This window comes from Harpia harpyja, chromosome 2 (assembly GCF_026419915.1).
Source record: "Harpia harpyja isolate bHarHar1 chromosome 2, bHarHar1 primary haplotype, whole genome shotgun sequence".
NCBI lineage: Eukaryota > Metazoa > Chordata > Aves > Accipitriformes > Accipitridae > Harpia > Harpia harpyja.
The window spans coordinates 88673568-88700457 of NC_068941.1; the positions used below are offsets into that span (position 1 = coordinate 88673568).

Below are 26890 nucleotides of genomic sequence, written 5' to 3' on the forward strand. Positions count from 1 at the left end.
GGAGTCAGTCCTGCTTCCCAACACAGCGCCTGCTTTTAAATGGGGCAAAAACCAGTCTGAAAGGTTAACCTTTTACCTCTAATCATGAGCTACCACCCTGCAGAACGAAGCAAGCAGCAGAGAACAGGGGAAGACCCCAGTTTGCCACTGAAACGAAGTCATCGTTTTATTGTGTTCGAGTGTGGGTTCAAAACCCCCAGCAGAAACAAAACAAATCAGGAAAAAAAAAAAAAAAGAGTATAAATACGAACAAACCCCACACTCGCTGCACTACCTGCCAGTGTTGAAGAGGGCTCCGCTCAGCGCAGCTTCCAAGCGGAAGGACGAGGCGAGCCTAAGGGGATCAGTGATGTGTAGGAAATGTTGGGGCAGGGCATCTCGCAGGAGGTTGCCACGGCCGAGGCCAAGATTGGACTCTAATTAAACAAGGTCAGTGGTTGCCTGTAAGCCCTCAAAACGACCATCTGGTAAACAGCCTGTTAATTAAGCTAGAAATCAATTCTTTTTTCACTTTTGCACATTGGAGGAGAGCGCCAGCCCCCATCACGACACCCGATGGGGAGAGTGGGGTCTCAGTGGTTGTGGGGTCTGCCTCGGCCCCGGCCCCGGCCACTGGGCGCAGCGTCCACGGTGGAACGGGGGTTCTTGATGGTTTCGTCCACGGAGACGATGAGGCAGGCGGCCTCGGAGGCCGCTGTCAGCGCGTTGATGCGCACAATGGCCGGCTCCCACACGCAGGCCTCGAAGTTATCGGCGATGTCCTCGTTGTTCACGTCGACACCGTACCACATACCTCCCTGGTGGGAAAGAAGAGGGAAGAGGGTCTCGTTATTGGGCTGGTCAGGACTTGGGGGGCCAGGGCTCTGGGAAGCAGAGACATGCAAATGTTCAGGGAGAGGCAGAGACTGGACCTTGCTGTATGAAGGCAGAATATCTGAGGAAAACACAAAGGGAAAAAAAAAAAAAAACAAAACCAGAACAAAACCAAAAAGCCTTTGTTGTCAGTAAACAGTGCCACCGAAGCCTCATAAAATCAGAGGTGTGCTCCACTTGACCAGGAAGCTGCAGATTTACAGAACTGGCTTCCACTCCACTGCTGTCTCACTCCCCTACCCACAGCCCCCATTTCTGCAGCCCAAGATGCAACCGCTCATTTTGGGGCATTCCCCCTAACCCCACAATCATCAGCAGGATGAAACGTGGTGGGAGCGACCCCACAAAGCGGCAGCTGCTTCCAAGGGAAGCCAAGGGGCAACCTCTAACTGCCTGAATTGGGACTGCGTGTGCACGCACGCACACGCTCCCTGCAAGATCTGAAGTGATCACGAGCAATCAGGACCCTCAGCCTGCAGCTCCTCTGGCAATCACACGGCTCGGCCAACTTCTATACTCTAATTACTTTAATGTTTAATATAGAAGCCTCCCTCCTGACAAATGATGCATTTTTAAACAGCAAATCAAAACTCCTAGCTCTAGAAGTCACCCGACAGCTGCGATCAAAGGGAAAACAGATCATTTCCTTTTATAGAAACCTGCACCAAGCCCACACTTGATCTGAAAACAAAACACTGCATTTAATCAAAGAGGACACACGCCTAACATGGGCTTAGCTGAATTACACCGGAACCATCAGGCACAAGAAAAAGAAAAGAAAGAAAGAAAGAAATCACATGCACTACTGGCTCTCCTTAACAGCCCTCGGTTCAAAGGTGGGCACCTACCTGCGCGTGCTTGGCTCGGAGCTTATTCAGTATATTGGTGGCATCAAAGCCAGCATTGTCGCAGAGCTGGCGGGGAATGATCTCGAGGGCTTTAGCGTAAGCACCTATCAGCAGCTGCTGCTTGCCTGGAATGGTCCTGGAATAGTCCCGCAGGTATTTGGAAAGCTCCATCTCTATCGCACCACCACCGGCAACAACCGAGTCGTTCTGAAAAAGAAGAGGGGAGACTCTCGCTCTCATTCCAGGAAGGGGAAGAGCAGGAAAGCCTCCTTTCCTGCACATGTTGCATGTCAAGGTGATGCAGACACACCAGGCCCAGGGGAATCTATAGCCCAGGCTGCTGCTATTCCCAGGAGCTCCTGCCAGCTTTGCTGGGAGCTTCAGAAACAGGCCGAGAACCTCCAGTGGCAGCTACCAGCAGCACGCAAGATAAAAGGGGTGCCTTGGGGACGCTGTACCAGGGGAGGGATGGCAGACCACAGCCCCCTCCTGCTGGGCAAGTTTCCCTCACTTTTGTAAAGCATTCAAAATTAAAGATATTTGCAGCAGCACTTTGCAGCCAAGTTCTGCTATTTTTTTCCCCTCCCTATTTTTCAGTAGGAAGATCAGGGTGTTCTTTCTAAAAGCAAAACAGTTCCAAAAATCTTGACATGCTTCTTCCCATCCCCTCAGGGCTCTCAGCCTCAAAGCTGTTTTTAACCAGAAAACACCACATTAACACGTTATTATGCATAACCCAGAAACGCCCGCAGTTAGGCGGCATCTATCACACAGGACCAGCAACTCCACAAGCAGAGCTCACATTCACACATGCCGCAGACTTCTCTCTTGGTGCTCCCAGCCTACCTTCCCAGCCAGGGGACAGTCACCCCGCAGACTGGTCACCAAGAGAGGGAACAAGTGGCTTTAACAGGCACCAACATGCACATGAAATCAATCCTGCTGTTCAAATCTACTGAAGATCTACCCGACACACCCAGAAGACTGTGTTCCCTTTAGGATGGAGGTGTTAACAGAACACACCACAACCCAGCAAGCACAAGTTACAGCTGTACTGGAGAGAAGGCAAAAACGAGGAGTGCCTGAAAAGCAGTTGGCAACACTGCAGAGAGAACGCTGCTTTGGCCAAAGAACAGCACTTGAGTTAATCAATCAGACACTGCCCGTCTGCACACTCCACTCTGCTGGCTGAAAGCTCCCAGTCTCTCCACAGAGACCTCAGCCAAATGCTGGTGTGCGAAAAGGTTTCTAGAAAAGAGTTACAGCTGTGCCAGGTCCGATCAACAACCCCAATGCCAATCTGGCAGGGAGGTATCTCTGCTGGTCCTTACCTTGATTGCTCTCCTGACTATCATGATGGCATCATGCAGGGACCGTTCCGTCTCTTCCATGAACTGCTCTGCACCCCCTCGCAGGATTACCGTGCAAGTCTTTGCCTTCGGGCAGCCTGTGAAGAAGTTATACCTGCCAATGGCACAATGTGAGAAGGGTTACGGCAATGGAGAAGCAGTGCTGCTGCTGAACAGGCTTTGCACCGATACAACAATATGGGAACAGAGAAGTTCTTTGCAAGCCAGATGCATGACTGAAGCTGTTTCATCCTGCGCAGTGCCCCTACCAGATCTTGAGCTAAGAAGGAGCAAAGCCAGGCAAGGTACAAGTGAAATTCAAGCTGACCCAGGAAAATCCACTCTTCCTGCTGCTAGGGTTTTGTGCTAAACCGTTGCTCTCATTCTCCCTTGGCAGGAACACAGCAGATGTCGGCAGACAGCCCCAAAGAGGATTTCTCCTCTAGCGATGGGAAGAACCCCATTATATAGTACCCAGCTTCATCTGCAGTGATAGTAAAGTGTCAGATATCAGACGAGTGCCTCCATCAACCCCAAAATGCACTGCTTTTAAGTTATGAATGAAAGAATACTATGCTTTCTACAAGGCATTGGGGAATAAATATATATTTTAAAAGCATATAAAAGAGGTAAGATTTAGATGAAAGCTTACTCCTGCCCCCTCCCTCAGCCTCATAAAAAGCAGCAATAATGCAGTCTTGTTTTCACACCATCACCTCGAGAGATGCTCAAACCTGCCAACACTTAAACTCTAACTTTTCAAACTAGTATTGGAGTGCTTACACAGGACCACAGGTTCACAGCTGATGTATTTACCTCTCTCCTCCAATCTGAGTCTCCTCAAAGAGTTCGCATCGGCCCAGAACATCATCCGACAGGGCATTGACACTAGTCTGAATGGAACCGCCGCAGGCCTGCACGGAAAGGAGATAAAATGCGGCATTAGCAACACTGACAAACAAGACAAATTTGCCCAGCAGGCTTCCACGCTTCAGAGACAGCCCGGCCTTTTAGCTGATGCAAAACCACCCTGCAGGCCAGATTTGGGAAAAAACCCTTCTACTTCCCCTCCCATCTCATGTATCTAGGCAGGCTAACAACATCAGAAATAGTCCTCGACAGCAAAGTTAAGATTATGCTACTTCTAAGTGCTGACTCACAGGCTCTGGAGTCCAGCAGCTACACAAAGAAAGCTTAGGAAAAAACTACTCACGACGGAACAGGCAAGAACTAGGGAAAAGAAGCTTCTATCAATGTAATGTACGCACCCTAATATATAACAACATCAAAGAAACAAAAAAAGGAGTGCAGATGCAATGAGTGTGTCATTGTTTGCTCCATCAAGGAACAGCTTTGTCAGTATATGGCAACTTTACATAATAACCACACTGGCAAAAATTATGCTATTTTCATTTTAAACCTTTGTAAGGAACAGCGTGTTCAGTCACTGATTGCTGCCCTGTTTTGGGAATGACCAGCCTGGCACTGTTAAAACTAAATCAGAAGTCTTTATTCCGAAATGAGGCAGCTCACCATCATAGTTCGCTTGAGATCTTCTTCCGGGACACGGCCAGCACAAAACATGTCTCTATCCGCAAAGTACTGAGTAGCCACATCACCGATAGGAAGTTTGGACAGGACAACTTTGGCTCCCGACTTGTGGATTTTGTCTAGTTTGTCATATAAGATGTTCCACTCAGCATCCACGATGGCCTGATAATCCTAGCAGGGAGGAGAGAGAAAGGGACAAGGGCTCACGTTACAAAGGATTGCCAATGCCGTCCCACTGCGCCTGCAAAGGGAGAGCTCTTCTAAAACAAAGGCAGCAGTGACACTGCTCCGTGCGGCCCTGGCAGACAACTGCTTTCTAAGACTCACAGGTGATTTTAGGTCGCTCTACTTCATGCCAAAGAGCCATGTCTGTTAAATCCAGCAGCAGAACTGAGTCGATAAAGGGGCTGGCTGAACTGACAGAGAGGCAGCAACAGCTCAAGAGAGAGAACACAAGGAGGAAGAAGGGATTACACTGATGTCCGAGAGGTGTTCACAGAACTGTGCATGGATGTTGGGGTGGGGACACTTACAGTATCTATCACAGAGGAAAAACACAGATCCTGAGAAACCTCGTGCTTTACCAGTGTGCTCAGGCTTCACAAGCCTGTTGTGCTCTAGCTGTCACTGAAATACAGCCAGAGAGCTGGGAAAGCTTACAAAAGCACACAGCAACATCACAGACGGCAGCCGACTACAACAGAAAAGACCATGGTATTCACCATGACAGAGGGGGGAACTTTAAGGAAACAATTACTAAGATCACAGTGGGGCCAAGACCCCAAAAGCAAAGCACCCAGAGCTCTTTAAATACCAGAGTTATGCAGGAACCAAACGCACGCAACATTGCGGTACTTTCCAAGAAGGTGTCAGAGAACGACCACGTTTCATAAAGGCATTTTAACAAGCTGGAAAGAGAACTACTGTCCAAATGGCTACCTTGTTTGCTTAAATACGCAGAGGCTCTTTGAGCATTTAAAGCACTGCTTAATAAGCTTTCCCTGGAAGGCCACTTGTTAGGCCTAAAGAAGTCACCACACAACTGATGACTTACCACAGCATAGCTGAGGCACGATGACTGAGCAGAAACATGCCCTAAACCTGCTGTAATTCAAAGTCTGCCATACCCTTCTCCCAAACGAGGCCGCGTAACCCACCAGCTATTTTCAGAGGAGGAAGGATGTGCAGAAGGCAATCCCATTTATCCCACTGGCCCTCGAGCAGCCACCACATCTTGCGGGCATGAGGAAGCGGGACAGGCTCCCCTTCTGGCTCTTACCTCTACCGTGTTTACTCGGACTTCGGCATTGTCCTTCTCAGCTTTGAGTTCCAGCTCCACATTCAGCAAGGCGATCTTGGGAGACTGATACTTCTTGGGCTGCATTTCAAACCCAGCATAAGAGAATGTCTTCTTAAAGGCAACTCCGGCCACCAGCTGAGAGTCCTTGAAGACAGGGATTTGTGTTAGGCTCAGCCTCCCAAGGTTTTCTCAACAGGGTTAATAACTCCCACAGGAGACTCCCTGCTTTCAGAGTCCTTATTTACAAAGCGCTCACCAACAGCTGTCTCCTTTGATTAACCCACTTTTGGAGAAAATAAGCAGCAAATATTTTCTTCTCTCTGTTCACAAAACCAGCTTCCATCACTTCCTTTCTACCCCTCAAGACACCGCAGCGAAAGATGCTATACACAATCTGAGGATCAAGGGATGGAGCAATCTGTTCTCTCTCTGATGTCTTTCCCATTTCTGCCCTTTGAAGACAGATACTCCTCATCCACAGACCCACACTCGGGGTTTGGGGGTTTTTTTGCCCTGGTTTGTTTTTCCCAGCTCCATCACCACCTCCGAGATTGTTTTGCAGGAGGACTGCCCTGCCCAACACTGCCCCCTGAAGTGAACTTCTTGGCTTCATCGCTAGGAGAGAAAACGGCATCTAAATCTCCTACTCCATGAGTATCTAACCACATGCTGCAGAATTGGCTTTTCCCAGCCACTGAAGCCCAGAGGATCCCTGTCCCTCCTAAGCTAGGACAAGCACAGACCTTCTCTGCTCTAGCTGACAGGGTGAGATGACCCAGGATCTCTCAACAGGCCAACCAGACAAGTAGTGTGCTAAATTATTTGCCCCATCCTCGTACAGGTTTCCAAGGAGTCTGACAACAGAATACAAGGGCAAAACAATACAGTGTAGGGAGAGCCACTTTTATCCAGAGCAGGAGACACCACCCCCTCGAGGGGACCAGTTTCTGCAAGCCTCAGAATACCAGCAGGCCCAGACACCACAAAAACAGATGCTGAAACGTTCCTAATTCACTAAATTAGTTGTCTGGGCAAGATAATGGCATAATTATAATGTCTCCTCTCAATGAAAATGCTCATGCAGAGTGTTTACAGACAGTAACAGCCACAGAATAATAATCCACAGACTGTGGTGGGCTTTACTTTTCAGCAGAAGGGTCCCAAGTGACGGGCCAAACCTACAGAGGATGCAGGCAGGAGAGAGCACAGACACACCAGCTCTCCCACAGCCTGAGAGCAACTCCCTACCACACACCCACGTGCAGTCCCGTACATGACAGGTATTCCATCACTGTGGTACGAACCACACAGCCCATCTGCCCTGCCCACTGCTAGATCAGCTCCCTCACAACATTTGCTTTGCATTTTTCCCAACCCTGTACCCATGCATATAACCAGCACTGTATGGCTTTTGGTTCCAGAAGTAACAAAGACTCCCCCTCAAAAAAATATTTCATTATTTGCAGAGATATAAATGGCATTTGTATCAGTAACAACATTCGCTGCAGAGGACAGCGAGATACATTTGACTCAAAAAAAAAACCAGATTCTCTACCTACAGAAAGAAATCCAGCCCTACTCGCTAAGTGTTTTACTCACATCAACAGCTTTGTTTCACTTTGGTAATTCCTTAACACACACTATCAGCCGGGCTGCATTTCTGGTAGAGTCAACCCATCAAAGGAACTGTGATCGCTGTCTCCTATCCTTTCAGGATAGGCTCCGACAGAACTTACTTCCAAAGCACCTCCTTGGACCTTCTTTATTCCAATCATTTTGAGTTGTAACAAGTCATCTAACATCATGACAGCATCTACGACCATCTTGGAAAAAAACTCCTTGCTCTGGGATATCAGCTTAGAGCTCAGCGCTGTGGCTGCACACTTCTCCAGCAGACTTCTCTGCTCTCTGCAAGAAAGAAAAACCACGGTCTCGTTCACTTGCCGATTCTTTTCACAAGCTCCCTAAACGTTGTACGTGGTATGATTAATCCACTCTGATAGAGGCAAAGATCAGGTCCCTTCTGTTGATGGAGAAATCAGGCACACATGTCAAAGCCCAGACTGTCAAAGTATAATTCTCCCTTTTAAAGCCCGAGCATCAGACTAGCACTGACCAGGTCAGTTGGCTTTTAGACACCACAGGCCTGAGCAAAACAGCAGGGCTAAGCACCCTCTCCTTCATCCAAAGGCAGTAAGAAGTTTCTGAAACCCTCTAAAGGCGGCACATTCTCTAAAGTATTAACTCAGGTAATGTATGCCCTAACAGATGATACAAGGGACACCAGGGAAATACAGATCTAACTCCCAGGCTCTATCACCCACGTTACTGCTGACCACAAGAACTACTGTATTTTGCATCACAGGACAGCAGGAAGGATACAACTCATTTTGGTTTAAGATGGTTATGCAGTTCAACTTGAACTTTTACTGCAGGTATTAGTAAGGTCAGATCAAGCAGATGAGAGCTTAGAATGCAGGGAGAAAACAAACTCTAGTATTCTCACCTCAGTTGAAGGTATCATTTCCTTACTGCTATTAGCTATCTAACTTCATGTATGCAGCAGCTAAAAAGTGATCTGATTTTCAGAGAAGTGCTGAGCATTTAACACTGCCACTGATTACAGCAAAAGCCGTAAGTCTCCACCACCACTGCAAAAAAGAAATCAGGCCGCTTATTTTGGTACCCAGCTTCCTCTATATGCACTGGAAGACACTGGCCTACATACTTTGCTGCAGCCCAAGTGAGAGCACGGCATCTCCCTGGGAGGAGGAAATCCCCAAAACCTCAAGAATAACCCCAGTGTGGGGCCGCAGCTATTTGGCCTGACCTCCAGACCTCAGCCAGAGCCAGAGCAGAAGTCAGAAATGCCCTCACACCAGCTAACTGAAGCCCAGCTACACAACCAGGTCATCTGTAAGGGAAACTTACTCTTTATCTTCCTTCTTCACTGCAACAGCGATGTCTTTGATCTTGTTTACAGCCTGTCAAAACACAAGCCAACAGCTGGATTAATGATTCATGCTTGTAAGCTGATCAGTTCTCCAACTTCTCTCTCTGTATTTTATTTTATCTTTTATTCCCTACTTCAACAACCCTAAAGTTTCAAGCATTTAAGCTATTCCACCCCTTCCAGCACAGTAATTCTAAGAAACACACCAATGTAAGTTTAAGAGGATTGGGAAGAGGTTCAGAGCTGCTCCACTGCTTTCAGCAGAGATCTGGGGAACCAAAGGGCTATTGAGGGAGTTAACCTCCAGAGAAGACTCAGCTTAATGGGACTGATGGGCTTCACAAGACATAAGGTTTACTAAGGAGTAACAGACATCAGGAGAATGGGAAATGAGTTTTCCCATTTATTCATTCTTCCTTGGAGAAAAAAAAAAAAACCACAGAAGAAGCAATAGCGCTCCAGAGGTACTAACTGGTAATAGCAGCTCACTGACACCAGAAAAGGCAGCTGATGTTTGCAGTAAGACATCATGAGATCGCTATTGTCACTCCCCATGCCCATTCATTAAGGAATTTTGCCTGGACGTGTGTTATTTTTCCTCTTTGGCACAGAATTCCTCTCCCTAGATGCTCTGGTGAAGCCCAATACACCCCTCCGCTCTGCAGCAGCAGCTGAGCCCTCCCTCAGCTACGAGCAGCACTGCCTTACCAGCTGCGTTGCTGTGCGGAAGGCACGGATGATGATTTGTGGATGGAGGCCTTCCTCCACATAGGGCTTCACTTGTTTCAGGAACTCAGCAGCAAGCAGAGTTACGGACGTGGTACCATCACCAACCTGCACGGAGAGGAAATGTTCTGTGTCATCCACGCGCTGCAGAGCCGCTGCGATAGCAGCTTCAAAACCATGCAAAGGCTTCCAGAGGAAATCAAGATTTCATAATTTTCTCTGTTCACAGATTTGCGGCTGGATTCTTCAGTGATTAAGAAGGGCTGGGTTCAGACTACATCCCGTTTGAGGGTGAAGTCTCATTTCCCAGTCACCTATGTTCATGAAATGTGAACTTCCTATCTTTGAAGTTTCCAAACCACCCATCAGATCTGGCTGAAACAGTGTAAAAGATTTTCAAAGTTATGACAAAATAGATGGCATCAATAAAGAAACCAGAATAAATGCCAGCACTCCACGAGCAGTTCCCACCAGTTAACACAAAGTCCACAGAACCACCAACGCGAGCAAGCTTGCTGCTGCATGTTACGCTTCTGAGCACAGCCAGGTTACCCTCCTACCTCTGCATCCTGAGATTTGGCGATGTCCACCAACGTCTTCGCAGCCGGATGGACAACATCGAGGAGCTTCAGAATGGTGGCACCATCATTAGAGATAGTAGCTTTGCCTAGGATTGACACAGAAAAGGAAGTCAAGCTTGACTGCCGTGAGTAAAGCCCTTGTCGCTGCGAAAGAGCACCCAACGTGCAAGGGAGCTTTTCAGACCTGAGAGAGACATTAATACAACAGTAATTTCAGACCAGCCAGTCTCACTATGCTTCACAGGTCAAATGTGTCCCCAACCCGTTATTACGCTACAGTGTTCCCCAACCAAGCCCCAGTCCTGCATCACTGTGAATTTTGTCATGTCTGAACCACAGGCTCTCCTTCCAAATTTCCACTTAAAAGTCGTTTTTCTTCAGCCAAACAACTGGTTTTTTTCTCCTATGTGATTTGAAGTGTGATCACCATGATATTTTAATACAATCCTACAGACAGACAACTATAAATTGGCTAAAAAGGAAAGTGAAGGGGTCACCCCACAGAGAGAGGTGTTTCACAGAGGGTGTCTCAGCAGGTACCTCCATTCCATATTAACAGCATCTTTTTAGTCCATTTTTAGAGCAGATTAAGTGAAGTTAGTCTGAGTGCAGAACAACTCTCCACACCAATTAATAGGGGCTTTGAATTCATTTCCCTCTTACTTCTCAATAGCCTCCCCAGACAGATAAAACCAGGTATTCTAGTCTGACACTCACGTGAAGAGATTAGAAACCAATCATATTAAGTAAATTTAAATCCAATTATCCTTTTTAATAAAAGTTATTACAGTTTCTATTTGTAAAAACTATTTAAAGACAATTCTAAGATGTTCCACCCCACCCTTCAGTAACAGCAATAAAAAAACCACAAACAATGTATTAGTTTGGTGACTTCATACAAGCCTTTTCAGAGGGAGGTGAGTCTCATCCCTAAATCACATTAACAAAAAAATCATCCCAGTAACATCCACTGGCCTCATGCTCAGCCACAACAAGTGCTGAGTAACTCCACACATGTTATGAGCCTCATTTAAAAAATAAATAGAGATGGTCAGGGATACCTGAAGATCAGGTTCAAGACACCGTTTCTCCTTTCTGGCATGGAATTTCCCTTATGTGGTCACACTAAACCTGGATCTACCTAATCTCACAACAAAGACCACAGCTGCCTTAACTCAGGCTAGTAGGCAGCAAACAGGTAGTTCCTCAGGTAGGTCTGACAATTTTCTTCTCCAACAGCGGAGGCCAGAGTCAAGGTGTTAAAGTGAACACTGGGACAGAAACTGAACCTCTATCATGAGAATTAAGTTTAGTATGGGGTGAGGAAGTTGAAGTCTGCATATGTGCAAATGCTGGTTTTAACTGATATGAAGATACAAGTAAATATGTACGCTGCCAGCATGCACTGCACTTGGAGATCATTTCCAAGTCACTTTTCTACGTGGCTGTGGAAGGCCACTGCCCAGTGCTTACCCCGGTCATCCACAATGAGCTTGTCCATGCCCCGAGGTCCCAGGGTAGTGCGCACAGCTTCTGCGATAACCTGGCAGGCATTGATGTTGCTGACAAGCTGGGGGATCCCCTGCGAGGTGTCCGTCCCCTCCTTCAGCAGGATAACTGGTGTTGGCTGAAGAGAGAACCCACAGCAGAGCCGTTACTCTGAACCCGACAGCCTGTGGACAGCCTGGAGCTAACTCCTCACACAGACCAGCAAGCTACCATCACGCAAAAAGACCAAGACCAAAACCTACAGCCTCCTTAAAATTCCTCTGCCATCACACAATCTAACTGCTTTCCATCTCCCACAGCGTAAGTGGGATTCACCCAGCTGCCTCCAGTATACACTCTGGGACCATACCGTAACTGTCCCCAAAAGTTGGCTTCCTCCATATAGCACAGCTCAGCAAAGTTCTGATTTTGATGCTAGACTGGAGAAGACAGTACACGTAGCAATTACTGAGACAGCAGAGAACTGCACGAGTGCTGCAACCGGATCAGTGACATTTTTTTATTACAGTGCCAGCAAGACGTTCAGCAGAACGGGCACAACAGCCTTTTGCCTGTAACACCTCAAATCAGAGTCCAAGCTGCCCCAAGAATGACAACTGCTGAAAGATGTTTTCACAGAGAGAATGTGGTAGACGAGCACAGTCTGAGTGATTACACCTGCCTGACAGTAAACTGCTGGAGTTCTTCGGAGCAGAGATCTCAATGGAAAAAGAAACCCTTGCATCCCCGAGAAAACCAGGGCAGAGGCAGACACGCCGCCTTTGTGCCGCAGCCTGCCTGCTTCTCAGCAAGAGCAAGGGGGCTCAGAGCCGGGGAGCGCCGGACCCAAAGAGGACCCGCAGCCGGGAGCGGGGGAGAGCTGGGCCGTGCGGCCGAGGCGGGGAAGCAGCCACGGGGCCGGGGGACTCCGGGAGCGCCAGGCACCGGGCTGCACGACTACAGCTCCCAGCACGCACCGCTCCCACCCAGCCCCACCCGACCGGGCCCGGGAGCCCGGCGGGAACCGGGACCCGACTCACCCCCCTCACTCCCCGTCTAACGGCAGGCCTCTGCGGCAGGGCGGCCTCCGCCATCCCAGCCCACCCCAAACGCGCACCGGCCCCCGCCACAACCCCGCCAAACGCGGCCCTTGGAAGGTGGCGGAGATCGAGGAGGTCGCCCCCGGGCAGCGGGACGCGGCGGCGGCGAGGATGGCGGCGGATGCCACTCACCATCATCCCGGCGGCTCTCCTCGCTGCCGCCTTCCGACAGGCCCCACCCCACAATGCACCGCGCCCGCCGAGAAGCTTCCCCGGGGCGGGAGGGGAAGCGCGCGTTGCTAGGCGACCGCTTCCGGCCGCGCTCTATGGTACGGGCGAACAGAGCGGCCCCAACGAGGCGCCACTCCTTCCCGAACAGCCATAGAGAGGCAGGGAGGTGAAGGCGGCCCGGGAGGGCGGCTCACTATTTGCCAAGGGGAGGAAGCGGGCACACGGCCTGGGGCGAGCAGGGCTGGCGGATGGAGCTTTATTTAGCAGGACCGGCGAGGGGACACCGAGCTGACAGGGACCGAGGGCGCAGCCGCGGCCCGGAGCCGCGCAGGCCTCGGCGCCTACCCTCCCCTTCCCCTCAGGAGATTGATGGCGACGTCGACCAATAGAAAGACGCGAGGAGGAGGCGCCGCCAATAGGCGCGGGGCGGGGGCGGGGCGGCTGGCAGCGCCGGGCGGCAGCCATGCTCCGCCGCTCGCTCTGGCTTTGCCTCTGCCTCTGCTCCTGCCCGGCCCGCGGTGAGTGCGAGCGGCCCGCCCGGCCCCGGCACCCCGCACCGAACCGCCCGGCTGCCTTTCCCCTCCGTACACCCCGCTCCGGCTGCGTTTCCCCTCGGTGCTAGCCCGAGCCGGGCGCGTTTCCCCTCCGTGCACCCCGGCCCCGTGGCATTTCCCCCTCCTGCACCCCAGGCCGGGTGCGTTTCGCCTCCGTCCACCCCGATCCGGGTGTGTTTTGCCTCCGTGCACCGCGATCCGGGTGCGTTTCCCCTCCTGCACCCCAATCCGGGTGCGTTTGCCCTCTGGGCACCGCGATTCGGGTGCATGTCCCTTCGCTGCACCCTGGCTCCATTGCATTTCCCCTCCTGCCTCCCAATCCGGGTGCATTTCCCTTCCATGCACCCCAGCTCCATTGCATTTCTCCTCCTGCCTCCCAATTCGGGTGCCTTTCCCACCACTGCACCCCTGCACCATTGCATTTCCCCGCCTGCCTCCCAATCCGGGTGCATTTCCCTTCCATGCACCCCAGTTCCATTGCATTTCCCCTCCTGCACCCCAATCCAGGTGCATTTCCCCTCCATGCACCCCAACCCCATTAAATTTACCCATCCAGCACCCCAATCGGGCTGCATTTCCCCTCAGACCACCCTGGCCCCATTGCATTTCCCTCCCTGCACCCCATCCCAGGTGCATTTCCCATCACTGCATCCTGGCCCCATCGCATTTCCCCACCCAGCACCCCATCCCAGGTGCATTTCTTTTCAGGGTACCTCAGTCCAAGCGCATTTCCCCTCTGTGCACCTCGATCTGGGTGCACGTCACCTCGATCCCCTCCATGGTCCGGCTGCATTTTCCCCTTCCCCTGGTGCGCCCCAGTCCCAGTGCCTTTCCCCCCCATCTCCTCTGTGCTCCTGGGTGCTGGTGCCTCTCCTCTCACAGCACCCCAGGCTGAACCCAACATTTTGGGTCCTCGGCCCCAGGGCTGAAGGGTGCATTCCCCTCAGCGTGGTGCAGTTCAGGAGCGGTAGCTGGATATTTTCTCTTTTTTCAGGCATTTTCCCTTTTGTTTTCTTTGTCTCTCACCTCTCTCCCTGCACACCCAGGTTTACGCATCCATGAATACTTGTATTTCCAAGTGCTGAGCCCTGGAGATATCCGCTACATCTTCACCGCCACACCGGCCAAGGATTTTGGTGGCGTGTTCGTAAGTATTAAGAACTGAATTTGTCAGTTTGGGTCCCTCCATCCTAATATTTCTCCATTGTGGGGCCCAACGATTTGAAGCATTTTATAAAAATGGAGCTAATTGCTCTTCCGTGAGCCTGCCCTTTAGGAAGAGGCACATGCTGGTCCCTGCCTTCGGCCTCAGCAGGCTTTTGGAGGGAGAGTTTGGTCTCACGTGTGTTCAGGGAGCACATGCCCCACTCTTTCCTCCTCCAAGGACTGAGAGAGGCGCAGCCATGTCCCAGGAGGGCTGGTCGGGCTGCCATGGGGAAAGGCAGAGATAAACCAACCGGTCTGCAGACTTAAGACCTTTCCCTGAATAAACCTGGAGTCAGGATGGGGGTGCAGGAGCAGATCTGCTAGGAAGCACATGGGACATTGAGGACCGGAGGAAAAGACACTTTCTGGCTCTGCACGTGTTCCCCAGGAGCATTTGCATGTATGGATGGCGCCGTGCCTCAGTTTCCCCTCCCCACAGTGATGGCAAGATCTAGGCAAGCTGTTGAGTGAGGTCGGGATGGCTCTGCAGGGGCTGGAATGGGGCAACCAGCATCCTTGCACCTGAGAGCCCTAAATCTCCCCAAAAAGCACACGCCTCACGGGGATGAGCAGGGCACGGGACAGCAGGGAGAGCCACAGTGGGGCTGGGGACGGGAAGCCACCCCGATCCCACCCCTCGCTCACCCCTGGCTGTCTCCTTCTCGGAGAACACAAGGTACGACCAGATCCACCTGGTCCCGGCGGATCCCCCCGAAGCCTGCGGAGAGCTGAATAATGGTGTCTTCATCCAGGACCAGATTGCCTTGGTGGAGAGGGGGTATGTCTGGCGTCACGGGAGCAGTTTGGGGGGGACCCTCGGGCAGGAGGGGAGCTGCCCATGGCACAGAGGGTGACAGTGCCACGGTCACATTTGACCATCCCCTCCAGCTTCTTCCCATGACTTACCCCGCATGGGTATACGAGGAAAATGCGAGGGTGCTCCTGCCCCAGAGCGTTTCATGGTGTGTGTCTTAGAAAACTGCCTGCACTAAGGTGGAAAAAGCCCTATTTTATTTTTTTCTTAGAAGAAAATGGCTGAGCGTGGGCAGCCTGTGCCTAAAATACAGACTCAAAGAGGAGCAGGGTTTGGGGGAGGCGCGGGGCCAGGGAGACAGTCCCTGGTTTGGGCGTCTCCAGGCAAGCTCTGGCACTTGCAGGTTTTGTACCTGCCAAGGATCTGCCAGTGGCCACCAAAGGTTTGTCACTCTCTGGCCCAGGGGTTGCTCGTTCCTGTCGAAGACGCGTGTGATCCAGGAGCACGGCGGACGGGCGGTGATCATCGCAGATAACGCCTACGATAACGACAGCTTCTATATCGAGATGATCCAGGACAGCACCAGGCGGACAGCCGACATCCCCGCGCTCTTCCTGCTGGGCAGGGACGGGTAGGTGCCTTAGCCAAGAGACATCGCATCTTCCCGAGCATGGAACATCTCATGGGAGGGGCCAAGTGATAGCCTTGTCCCCAGAAATCAGGGAGGTGCCAGTGATCAGCATGAACCACCTGGGCTTGCTGAGCCAGATATTTAGTGGATTCAGTCATAATTAATCCAGAGTTTCTTTTTGAGCTGGTTTGTGGTTTATGCTCACATCTGGGCTCCACTTTCCCAACTCAGGCGGCTCACATGTGCCTGTCACCTCTTTATCCTTCCAGGTACATGATCAGACGCTCCCTGGAGCAGCACGGGCTCCCCTGGGCTGTCATCTCCATTCCCGTCAATGTCACCAGCATCCCCACGTACGAAATGATGCAGCCCCCCTGGACCTTCTGGTAGCAGTGGGAGGCTGCGGCGGATCGAGGACGTCTCGATGGATCCCAGGAGCTTGCCTCAGGGACCAGGTTTGAGGAAAGAGTCCCAACGCACTCCAGAGATCCCACCGCCCAGCCTCGCCGGATTCAGCAATGGTGAGAGCTTTCTGCTGCCGCCGGCGTGTGGCTGAAGGGCAAATACCACTGCCCTCGGTGGGAACCTTGAGCCTGGCACCGAGCACCCTTTGTCGTGACTTTCTGGGAGGGAGGCGATGGCCAGAGCAGGCCAGCACTTCCCCGAGAAACATTTTAACGATGCGTAAGATGCCACCGGTAATTTGTGCTGCTGATTTAGAGGGATGCAGGACCAAATGGATGCGGTCTCACAGGGATGGGAGGGAGAGCGAGATACAGGCTTGGTCTGTACTAGCGGGGCTCGCCCAACATCTGTATATTTTTGTCTGAGCTAATGAAGTCTGAACAAGTTTTAGAGAAAGGCAAATTTCTCTTTTTTTCAGCAGTCAGGGGATGAAGGGACAAATCTCATCCCCTAACAACATTTTTCCTAGTAAACTTCCCAAGGTGCCTCCTGCAGCCAGGGCAGAGCTCATGTCAGACCCCCGCGCAGCATGGATCAGTCATGCACTGGGGCAGAAACAGCTTCACGGGACAGCACTGCCTCTGGCATCCGTCCCCAAGGGCGGGCTGTTCACAGACCCAGAGCCCAGACCTCAGTGGGCATCTATTCCCCCATCCCCAGACCTCCACATCCCCACTGGGTCCAGCCCCTGGATCGTAGCCCTCATCTCTGGACTCTCCACCCTCCAGTTTACCAGTACAAACGACACGGCCCCGCTTCTCACCGGTCTTGGTTTATTACGAACACTGAAGGGGACGCGGCCCCGGGACGGCTGGGGACAAGCAGTGGGGTGCAGGGCTGGCGGTGATGGTAGTGTCAGAGGTGCCCATCTACAGCGTCGCCCTCGGTCCCGCAATCCAGCTGCCACGGGCTTGAACGAAGCGGCGGCAGGAAAACAGCTCCCCAAAATCCAAGAGGGGCGGAAAATACCCAGGGCAAATCCCCAACCTGCTGCCTGTCCATCGCTTGGAGCCATCTTCTCCCTCTGGCCGCATGGTCCACAGACAGGGACACCGCAGACAGCGGTGTGGCCTCATCGGTGGTTGGCAGCATGGGATGGACGACGACGCTCGGCTGCCGGTGACATCTCCACGCGGGGCCACTCGGAGCGAGGAAGCATGTCCCCAGGCACGGCGGCTCCCGCTTGAGCGCGTCCTCCTCCCGAAGCAGCCCACAGCCGGACAGCGTGGCGGAACGGCTCGTTTTCTGCAAAACCCAAAACGTCTTTTGGGTTTTGGATGGTGACTATGCTTACGCAACACCGTAGCCCATGTCGGCTCTGGGCTAGCAGCAGCTTGGCTGTTCCCCCTCCCCAAAAAGCCCAGCAATCGCTGCACGGGGCTCTGCATCATGTAAAGGATGGGGCTGAGGTGGAAGGGAGGTGCCTGCCAGGGTCGGCCCCACTCTCCCTGCTGGACTCAGGCATCTGAGCCACCCTCTGAAGTGTCTCTGTCCCACCTGCAAAATCGTTTTGCCCCTTGCTGCTCGCCGAGCCAAGGCATTGAATGGAGCATATATAAGGACCCCAGCTCCTTAGTGTGTAGATAGTGCTAATATAGACATTAAATAGTACCCCTCGTGCACAAACACACTTACACACACGCACACACGTACGTTCCCCTCGTCCCTGCGGGGTAGGAAAGGACATGCTCCTCCGCATCCACGGCCGGCACAGACACGGCGGAGCAGCCTCGCAGGTGGCCACAAGGTGACTATCGTGATGTCCCAGGGCCTGGCTGGGCCCCGCTCTCCTCCAGCCTCCCCTGCAAGCACCAGCCAGCCCCTCCGGGGACTGGGAGGCAGCAGGGGACCACCGGCTCACAGCCTGTCCTCACAGGGAGGACGGGGACGGCCTGACACACACACACACACGCACAGCGCACAACAAGGACAGGCGGGAGAAGGGCCTGCCTCCGGCTCCCCCGCTGCCCCACTCCGCCAGACCTCCGCACCCACCACCGGCACGTGGCCTCCCACCCAACCCCACAACACAACCCTGTTTCTAGTATTAAAGCTGCTGCCCCTCAGAGGACCCCCCTGTCCCTTCCCTCTCCTCTCGCCCGGGGCCAGGATCAAACGTCGGTCATCTCATCCTCCAGCTCAGCATCATCCGTTTCCCCTTCGCCCTCCTCCTCTTCATCTGACGTCACGTCGGCATCGTCGGCTTGCGCTAGGCACTTGGGACACGAGCAGGTAAACAAGTAGTTCTCCCTGGAAGAAGGGAAGGAGGAAGGAGAAAGAGTGATGGTGCTGAGACAGGCGCAACCCCAACGCTGCTACTGGGCAGGGGGTTGGGGACAGAGCAGCCATGAAGGGGCTAAATATGTTAAACCCAGAGGAGTGTGTGGCTTCAATCATGCTGGGCTCAGGTGGATAGGAGGTAGTCTGGGTGAAGAGGGGGATTTCTCAGCCCTGCAGGGGTGACGGGCCATGGGGACGGTGACCATCAGCAGGAACCCCTACCCTTGAAGGGCAAAGAAGGAAAAGGAAGGTGGGTGGGGACAGCAAGGGTTTGCAGGAATGAACTGCAGAGTGGTGCAAGCCTGCAGAGAGAGGAGGAGGAGCCCAAATCCTCGGTCCCTGAGGCTACAACACATAAGAAGGGACGGCAAGGAGCTCGAAGCACGGAAAGCATCACACACTGTGTGCGCACCCTGCCACAAAGCCGAAAAGCAGCACACGCTGCGCGTGCACCCTGCCACGAGCATGCCGGCTTGCACGCCAGCCCGTGCACAGCCACACACCAGGGCACACACAGCGCCCAGACTGACTGGCTGGGGGTGCAAAGGGGTGCCGTGTCCCCCCAGGTCCCTCCAAGCAGCCCCTACCTGAGTATCTTGTTGCGGCTGTGTCTGCTCCGCTCCCTCTGACAGCAGTCTAAATAACTGATGCAGATTTCCTGTGAGCAAAGAGAAAGAGGTTGGGCTGAGAATCGCTTCCCGTGAACCCAAAGCAGCACGATTTGTACCAGTTCCTCTCAGAGTCGGGCAGAAACATGGGGTCTGGCAGCCCCTACGTGGGATAAGGCATGAATTCCTCTGCCAGGACAACACAAGAGACAGGAGGTACGGGGCTGGGGTCCATGGGGGATGCAGGGGACACAGGGACCCTCTGCCAAAGTGCAATGCTACCCCAGGCTCATCGGGGTCCCGCTGTCTCACCTCTCCTGCTTCGATGTCCTCCAGAGCCGTCAGATGCAGGAGGAAGTTGTTTTCCGGGAAGGATGTCTCGGCATTGGGGATGCAGCTGTGGTTACCTACAAGGAAGACAGGACACAGCTGAAGGCATCTCCAGAGGAAGGGGAAAGCAGAGGCAGGGTCGGAGACCCCATACAGCCCACAGGGCTTGTGCCCACCTTTCTGTGTGGCCCAGCCATGCAGGAGCCAGTGCCTCCAACTGGGAAGGCCATGGCCTGGCTAAGAATAAGGCAGCACGATGCTGCAGCCACCCCATCTACCTCAGGGACACCAGCATGACACTCTCCCACTGGGGACACTAGGGGGTCCAGCGGAGCAGGGTGCAGGGCCAGGGCTCTCAGTCAGACCCACAAAAATCACTCAAGAGAAAGCTGTCTTGGATCAACCCCAGGGATGCACAGCACCGTCTCTGCCTCCAGGTGGTGAGAGAAGGATGCACAGGGCTGTAACTCTCCCCTACTTCCCAGCTCTCCCAGCAGCCAGTCCCCAGGACCTGCTCGTCCCTGCTCTGCCATTAACGCTTAGGAGTGAAAGAAGACAGCTCCAGGTGCGAGGACATCCTCTCCTACGTCCCCCTGACCCAGCCAAGAAAGGCTCCCTCCCTTAATGGTTTGTTCAGCTCTGTTTTGCTCAGACAGGGTTGGAGACGGTCTCTTTGCTAACTGTGTATGTGGCTCCCGAAGCCTGTATCGCATCTGAGTCCATTCAAGCCAGGACTCACCACTTCATAGCTAGGTGAGATGCCAGAAGACCCCGAGAGAGCAGCCAGGCTCCAGGGCAGCACCCATCCCATTCCATCCCACCCCACCCATAGATGGGAAGCGTAAACCCCTTTCTCCAGAGGCTTTTAGGAAGAGGTGAGTCAGTCTAGCCCAGAACATCCCCTTCCTCACTACCAGTTTTCCTCCCAGTCCCTGCATTACTCACAGCAGCTCTGGAGCACGTAGAGACCCGATCCCTCGCAGTTGAGGAACTCTCCTGACTCTGCAGCACAGACAGGGGGGTTAGAGCTTTGCGTGGGCTGTTCTGGCTCTTCCACAAGCGCAGCTCAGCGTGAGCATGAAAGGATGTCCATCAACGCTGAATGCACCCAGCCAGCACTGCTTTGGGGGCCAGGTGTTGGAGGGTGATTTCCAAAGCACCCTTCCCTCCCCACTGGGAAGGGACGGAGGACATGAACATTTGCACCCCCAGGCTCCCTGGCCTGACCCTGTACTCACACAGCTGCATCAGTCAAAAAAGTGATAAACAGGTCTTTGAACGTTTAGTGTCGATGGGACTTTTCTGCACAGGATCCCTCCAGATCAGCCCTCCAACCACCCCGACCTGCCGCAGGTCGTGCTGCCCACAAACTTGGATTTGCCCTATCCACATATCAAACCAAAGGCAGCAGGCACAGCTCGCGTGGACCAGGGGAAGTGGGATCTCCCAGTCCCCAGCAGGAACCCCTCCCAGTCCCTGAATCCTGGGAAGCCTCCAGCAGCAGAAACTCTGCCAGGTCCTGCAATCAGCACTGCTTGACGCTGCCCATGGTCACTTCAGAGCCTCACCCTTCTCAATGTCCTTGTAGAGCTGGTCAATGAAGGCATCCAGCTCCTCTCGCTGCAGCATGGGGAGATCCAGCGCATCACAAGCGTGCACCCACTGGCTCAGAGAGCTGTCGGGAAGAAGAAGGACATCATTACAGTCCCGCAGTGCTGTCGGCACACGGTGGGACCTCGCACGGGGGATCTAAGGGTTGAACTCAGTGGCTCTGAGTGGCCAAGGTCTGGCAGAGGGATGCAAAAGGGTTGGACACAGCCAAGATGAAGGACTGCTTTTAAGTTTGCCTCTCCATCCCCCTCTCTTACATCTGAACCCAGCCATTACCCAGGCCAGCGTGGATTTACAGACTGTACATCCCCTCCACGCCACATCTCTGCTGCTCTGCAAGGAGCACCCAGAAAGCCCCATTACCTTGTTCCTATGCCTTGGCCATTGGTCCCAACGAGGGCAAAGAGGGATCGAAAGCCTTCTGGAGTGAACCACTGCAGAAGGGAGATGAGAAAGCAGCTGAGCCCAGGCCATCCTGTGGCAGCACCCCGCTCTACAAGTGCCTCAAATCCCACAGGGAGCTTTGGGGGAAGCAAGGAATGGGCAGAGTCCCAGGGGAAGCCCTGGCCAAACAGAGGGTCTCACCACACTCCTGGGCTATTCGGGAGGCAGCTCAACTCACCCTGCTGAGATGTTCGTCATAAAGGGCTTCGGTGAAGAGCAACCGCAGCAGCTCCAGCTGGCCCTGGCAGGACACGGCAACACCGTCAGGGTGGGGAGATGCCGCTGGGCGTCACACCCAGGCTGATGGCCGATCCCAGCACAGGCCAGAAGGCTCAGGAGTCAGGCTCCTCATCCCTCCCTGCAAGGCTGGAGGCTGCTGCCCTCAGAGCAGCGAAAGCCGCTCATTTTAGCAGCAAAAGCCACCTACTCAGCAGCTAAATATCACCCTGTCCCATCCCACAGCAGAGGCACCTCCACCACAGGAATCAGCAGCATGTCCCACTGAAGCACCGCAAGCCCAAAGCCCTCTAAGCAACCCGTTTCCTCTCTGTCAGATCAACCAGCCCCTAATGGGGTGGCTTTGCACCCCCACTTTGAGCCCCCACTTTGAGCCTGGGATTTCCATCTCAGCTGTAACAGGGCCTCTGCACCCGTGGGCTCGCAGACACAGGCAGGGAGAGGGCAGGCTCAGGGACTGAACACATCCAAGCACTGCCAGACTCTTACCTTAAATTTGTCTCCCAGCAGCTTGTGCACAATCTCCTCTTCTTCGTTTGCTGTCTTACTGCAGAACTGGGAGAAGGCCTTGATCCACCACTCCTTGTCTTTAGCCTGACAAAGGAATCAAGCAAAGGCATTGCACCAACACGGCTTTCCTCCCCAGCCAGGAGAGAGGGATGCGAGGACAAGCCCTGCTGAGCTCAGAGGTATCCAGCCTGCTATCAAGAACCACCAGAAGCAGTTGCATGGTGGTAGTTTATTGTCAGAACAAACACTAAGAAAGCCAGGCCAAAGAAACAGAGCCAAAGGAAAGGTTCAGTTCTGACTAACTATTTTGGTACAGAAAAAAAGACCTGCTTGGCTCAGGACGTAGGAACCTCCTTTGCTGCCTGCTGTCTCCATGACCAGAGACCACTAGATGGTGGAATATATTCAAGCAGGCCCTGCCAGTCACCAGAGAAGAGATCAGTCCTTGGGAATAACAGCCACAACAGGAAGATGAAACCACACAGTGGGAGCTATGGCTCCAAACTGCAGACGTACCTGTTTGACGGTGGCGACCATCCGGGCCATCAACATGATGCTCGAAGTCTCCGGTGGATAATGCATGTTTCTGGGGAATAAGAATGAAGAAAAGAGATAAGCAGATCAGTGCTGGTATGCAAATAAAAAGCTGGAGGGAGGCAGAAGCAGCTGCCATCCATGTGATCAGGCCTGCACTCATCTGTCACACCGAAGCAGCCAGTGCAGCATCCCTGCACAGGGATCCAGCACCGCCTGGGGCAAGGAGAAGCCTGCACCCACCTGCCTGCTCTAACCATACAAATAATCCCCAACCATCCTGTTAAACTAGAGCCTGGGTCCCATACAAAGCCCAGGATTGCAGCAAGACGTGGGGTTTGTGACAAGCTTTGGGTCAGGGATGCGCCTTCTCCACTCTGTGCCCACTTTGTCATCTACAAGCAGGGACAACAATTTATGTACCCACAGGGGTGCTATGAGGAGGATCTCCCAGAGGCTGGAGATCTGCAGGAGCACTATAGAATTGCACGAGTGAGGGATGCGCAGCTCAGTGCTTTGTAGCTCTTTACTGGGATAAAAGCAAGAACTGCTCAGCCATGTGCCCAAACCCTTGCGCTGCCAACACAAATCCACCTGCTGCCCAACCAGCAGGTACAGCTGGGCAGTGTCCCACGGCCGCCACCACCCTCCAGCCACCCCATGCAGGGATGCAAAGCAAGGATGGTCCTCAGCCCTGGTCCCAGGCAGCGTCACCCAGCCCAGGAGAGCCACCTCCTCTGCCCATGGAGCAACAGGCAGGTTGGTCTCCTACCTCCATGCCTCCTGCAGCTTGTTGAGGGGGTGCGTGGGGTCGTCACGGGACGGGCCAAGGCAGAGGACCTGGTGGTACTGCTCCAAAGCCGCCTGCCTGCATTCAGCGCTGCAGTACGTCACCTAGAGCGAGGGGCACAGCGCCCAGCATTGGCAATGGCAGCAGGAAAAGGGGGTCCTAGGCCCATCTGAGCCCCAGATCTTTAGCCATCACGATGCAGAAGGGAAAGGCAGACACCCATCTCAGGGCAGCGCAAGTGCTTGGCTAGATAGATGCTGTAAAGGAGTCAGCGACCCCAACAAGACCACAGTCCCTCCCAGCAGCCCCATACCTGGCACCGGGGACACTGCTGGTGCAGGTCTTTCCGGATGCTGCACTGCTCGGGGTGAGGCAGCACCAGGGAGCTCTTCCCCAGCAGCCGCTGGGCATTTTCCTCTGCCGTCTCCAAAGCCCGCAGGCAGTGATCACAGGCTGCGGGGAGACAAGACGGACAGGTACCACAGTGAGAAAAGGGGCCGGGGCCCTGGGCAAGACATCATGACTGGTACCAACACCATCTCTGAGCTGGAGGCACCAGTCTCTTACCACTCCCTCCATACAAAAGACCATTTCTGTTGCAATTTAACCCCCCCCCCAGCCCTCATCTGCTGCCCTGTAACACCAGGAAGCGTTTAAGGGCCGTACAATGGCAAGCATCCCCATGTCACTGACCTACGATGGAGCTCAGCAGACAGTAGGGTCTAGGCAGGACAAAAAAAGTTTAAAATCCTGCTCTTATGACCCTCATTTTTTGTTCTGGCACCTCTGGAGAACGCTGGCACCTTTGTGGGCTGTACTCTGCGGTAGTGTGATTGCGATTAGCACCCACACCACTAAAAAAAAAACCAGGGTTCCCACACAGATGGTGCCCGATGGCGGCATGTGGTGCTTTCCTCCAAGGCTGATGGAAGTCACCATCCCTCAAACGACCCCAACGTTTTCAACTTGTCAACTGTTTGTTTAGCACAGAGGCAGAAAAGGCAGCAGGGCCACCTTCCTGGCAGTGCCAAGGCAAACCCAAACCCTTTCCTTGAAAAGCGGGCAGCTCCTTTGGGACCCCGCGGTCATCTCTCCGGGGCAGATTGACGGGGACGTGGCCACCATCGCCGGCCGCTCACCTCGATAGTTGTACAGAGCGTTCCAGAGGAATTGGGAAGACACCACCGGCCTCTCCACGAAGACGGTTTCCCCTTTGCGGATGTTCTTGGTGGCGAACAAGCCTTTTCCCTGCCGAGGGAGAGGTGTGGGCCAGAGGATGAAGCCGAAACCTACCCGGGGCCTGAGGGTACCCTCCGCCCGCCCAGCCTGAGGGGAGACTGCCGGGTTTTTTACCCTCTTTCCCCCCCCCCCCCCCAAAATTGGCTCTGCCGCAGCGTGAGGGAAGGAAGGCACCCCGCGGCGGGGAGGGGACGGACCGACCGGGACCGCCGGGCTCACCTTGGCACTGCTAATGAACCGCGCCTCCGCCGCAGCCCCGGCCCCGGCTCGGACCCCCGTCACGGTGCCGCACACGTCCCCCGCCGCGGCGGCCATCTTCGGGCGGCGACTTCCCCGCTCTGACCCGCCGGGGGCGGGCAGCGCCTCTTCCTCTTCCTCCCTCCTCCTCCTCCTTCTCCTCCTCCCCCCCACTCACGAAGATGGCTGCCGGTTCCCCTTCGGGGGTCCGCGCCCGCCATCACCCCCCCACGCACCCCTCAGCCCCGGGGCGGGAGGGGGCCGGCGGCCATCTTAGCCCTCCCCTCAGCCCACCGCCACTTTCCAGAAACACGGCCAAAAAGCCCCGAAATGGAGCTAGGGCGCTTCCACAGCCGCCCGAAAATCAGACAGGAGTTTTGCTGCCTCTCCCCTATTAATTATTATTATTTTTTTCAACCGTACAGCCGGGGGGGGGGGGAATAGCCTTCATAATCCTGTCAGGCGGGAACGCAAGGTACCCCCTCACAGGGTGAGGAGGCATTGGCAGCTGCCCTTGCGCACCCAAAACCAGCCCGACTTTTCCCCCAAAAAAACTTCAAAACACGCTAACGTGGCCCCTGTGCCCTCGCTACCTCCTGCTAGGCTGCCTGCAAGCGCCCAAAATCTATGAAAACGCGTGTTTAGTTGTATTTACTAATTCACACCGGCGCTGCCGGCGCCCATTCGGACTCTTCGTCAACCAGGTGCCTGGAGCGGGGTTGGGAATATGGGACGATTTCATATTCGGGGCGTTTTGGGGTGTTTTGGAGTCACTAGATGTCACTGTCGGCTCGTGGCAGGGACACGACACCGGGTGGTAATGCTGCCCTGCGTGGCCGGCTGGATCCTGCCACCTCCATGCCCAGGCCAGAGGCCCATGCGGGAGCATGGCCGAAGAGCGGGACACCTCCCCGGCCACCCAGCCGGCGACAAGGGACAGACAAACTGCCTGGGACACCTTCCCCAGTCTGTATTTTGGGGTCTGGCCACAGCGAACCCAGCAGCGGGCTGTGCAGGGCACTGCTCCGCCACACAATGCCCATACCAGGGGTCTGCAAGGACCCAGAGACAGGTGGAGCAATGCTACCATCGGACCCTATTTCAATTACGTCTTCATACTAATAGTAGGAAGACTAGTCATTATTCTACTAACAGCATCACGTCTCCTGTTTTTCTGAGGTTTCGGTGCTAAGTGGCGGGGGGGTTCATCCATCAAGCATCAGCTTGAGTTGTGGCCCGGCCACAACACTTCAAAGTGTCCTTCATGTCACTGAATGAGCCCTGGTGCCCACAAAATTAATTTGAAATACTTGCAAAGCTGGGCTAGGATTGCTTCTGTGTTTGCAGAGCACAAGGGGAATCTTCTCCTGGACTTCAGTTTGCTGAAGCCTCAGCCCGGCGGAGCAGGGACTGCACAGAAGGTTTGGCTGCATCCACCTGCAGATGGAGGTTCTTGTTCTTTGGGAGCAGCGTCCCGAACCTGAGCACCCCCATGCTAGCCAGACGTTATGTTTCTTACT

General features: G+C 53.8%; 3 protein-coding genes across 3 annotated transcripts; 1 reads left to right on the top strand and 2 right to left on the bottom strand.

Annotated features, from left to right (window-relative positions):
* Positions 1 to 140: 140 nt before the first annotated feature.
* CCT7 (chaperonin containing TCP1 subunit 7) lies at positions 141 to 13014 on the bottom strand. The gene is made up of 12 exons (XM_052780856.1): positions 12902 to 13014; positions 11655 to 11808; positions 10161 to 10267; positions 9583 to 9708; positions 8853 to 8905; positions 7658 to 7829; positions 5901 to 6065; positions 4604 to 4792; positions 3887 to 3984; positions 3053 to 3185; positions 1722 to 1928; positions 141 to 797 (listed from the first exon to the last, which is right to left on the bottom strand). The coding sequence occupies exons 1-12, from the start codon at positions 12905 to 12907 to the stop codon at positions 573 to 575; spliced, it is 1635 nt and encodes a 544-aa protein (XP_052636816.1). The 5' UTR covers positions 12908 to 13014; the 3' UTR covers positions 141 to 572.
* Positions 13015 to 13131: 117 nt separating this feature from the next.
* PRADC1 (protease associated domain containing 1) lies at positions 13132 to 16946 on the top strand. Its single transcript, XM_052780858.1, has 5 exons — positions 13132 to 13458; positions 14541 to 14641; positions 15369 to 15478; positions 15918 to 16085; positions 16355 to 16946. Exons 1-5 carry the CDS (start codon positions 13404 to 13406, stop codon positions 16473 to 16475), a joined length of 555 nt encoding a protein of 184 aa, XP_052636818.1. The 5' UTR covers positions 13132 to 13403; the 3' UTR covers positions 16476 to 16946.
* Positions 16947 to 17306: 360 nt separating this feature from the next.
* On the bottom strand, positions 17307 to 25490 carry SMYD5 (SMYD family member 5). The gene is made up of 13 exons (XM_052780857.1): positions 25353 to 25490; positions 25034 to 25142; positions 24208 to 24347; positions 23877 to 23998; positions 23087 to 23156; positions 22550 to 22654; positions 22002 to 22064; positions 21743 to 21813; positions 21337 to 21443; positions 20714 to 20770; positions 19751 to 19845; positions 19418 to 19488; positions 17307 to 18800 (listed from the first exon to the last, which is right to left on the bottom strand). Exons 1-13 carry the CDS (start codon positions 25446 to 25448, stop codon positions 18662 to 18664), a joined length of 1245 nt encoding a protein of 414 aa, XP_052636817.1. The 5' UTR covers positions 25449 to 25490; the 3' UTR covers positions 17307 to 18661.
* Positions 25491 to 26890: the final 1400 nt, after the last annotated feature.

Excerpts from the sequence above, each read along its gene's own strand:
- SMYD5 (XM_052780857.1), bottom strand. The coding sequence starts at position 25,448 with ATGGCCGCCGCGGCGGGGGACGTGTGCGGCACCGTGACGGGGGTCCGA. Across the intron at positions 22,065-22,549 it reads TGCTGGGAGACAAATTTAAG|GGCCAGCTGGAGCTGCTGCG; the intron begins GTAAGAGTCTGG and ends GTGTCCTGCCAG. Across the intron at positions 20,771-21,336 it reads CTACAAGGACATTGAGAAGG|AGTCAGGAGAGTTCCTCAAC; the intron begins GTGAGGCTCTGA and ends TCTGTGCTGCAG.
- CCT7 (XM_052780856.1), bottom strand. Across the intron at positions 8,906-9,582 it reads TCCGCACAGCAACGCAGCTG|GCTGTAAACAAGATCAAAGA; the intron begins GTAAGGCAGTGC and ends GTGTTTTGACAG. Across the intron at positions 798-1,721 it reads TCCGAGCCAAGCACGCGCAG|GGAGGTATGTGGTACGGTGT; the intron begins GTAGGTGCCCAC and ends CTTTCCCACCAG.
- PRADC1 (XM_052780858.1), top strand. The coding sequence starts at position 13,404 with ATGCTCCGCCGCTCGCTCTGGCTTTGCCTCTGCCTCTGCTCCTGCCCG. Across the intron at positions 13,459-14,540 it reads CTGCTCCTGCCCGGCCCGCG|GTTTACGCATCCATGAATAC; the intron begins GTGAGTGCGAGC and ends CTGCACACCCAG. Across the intron at positions 15,479-15,917 it reads ATTGCCTTGGTGGAGAGGGG|GGGTTGCTCGTTCCTGTCGA; the intron begins GTATGTCTGGCG and ends TCTCTGGCCCAG.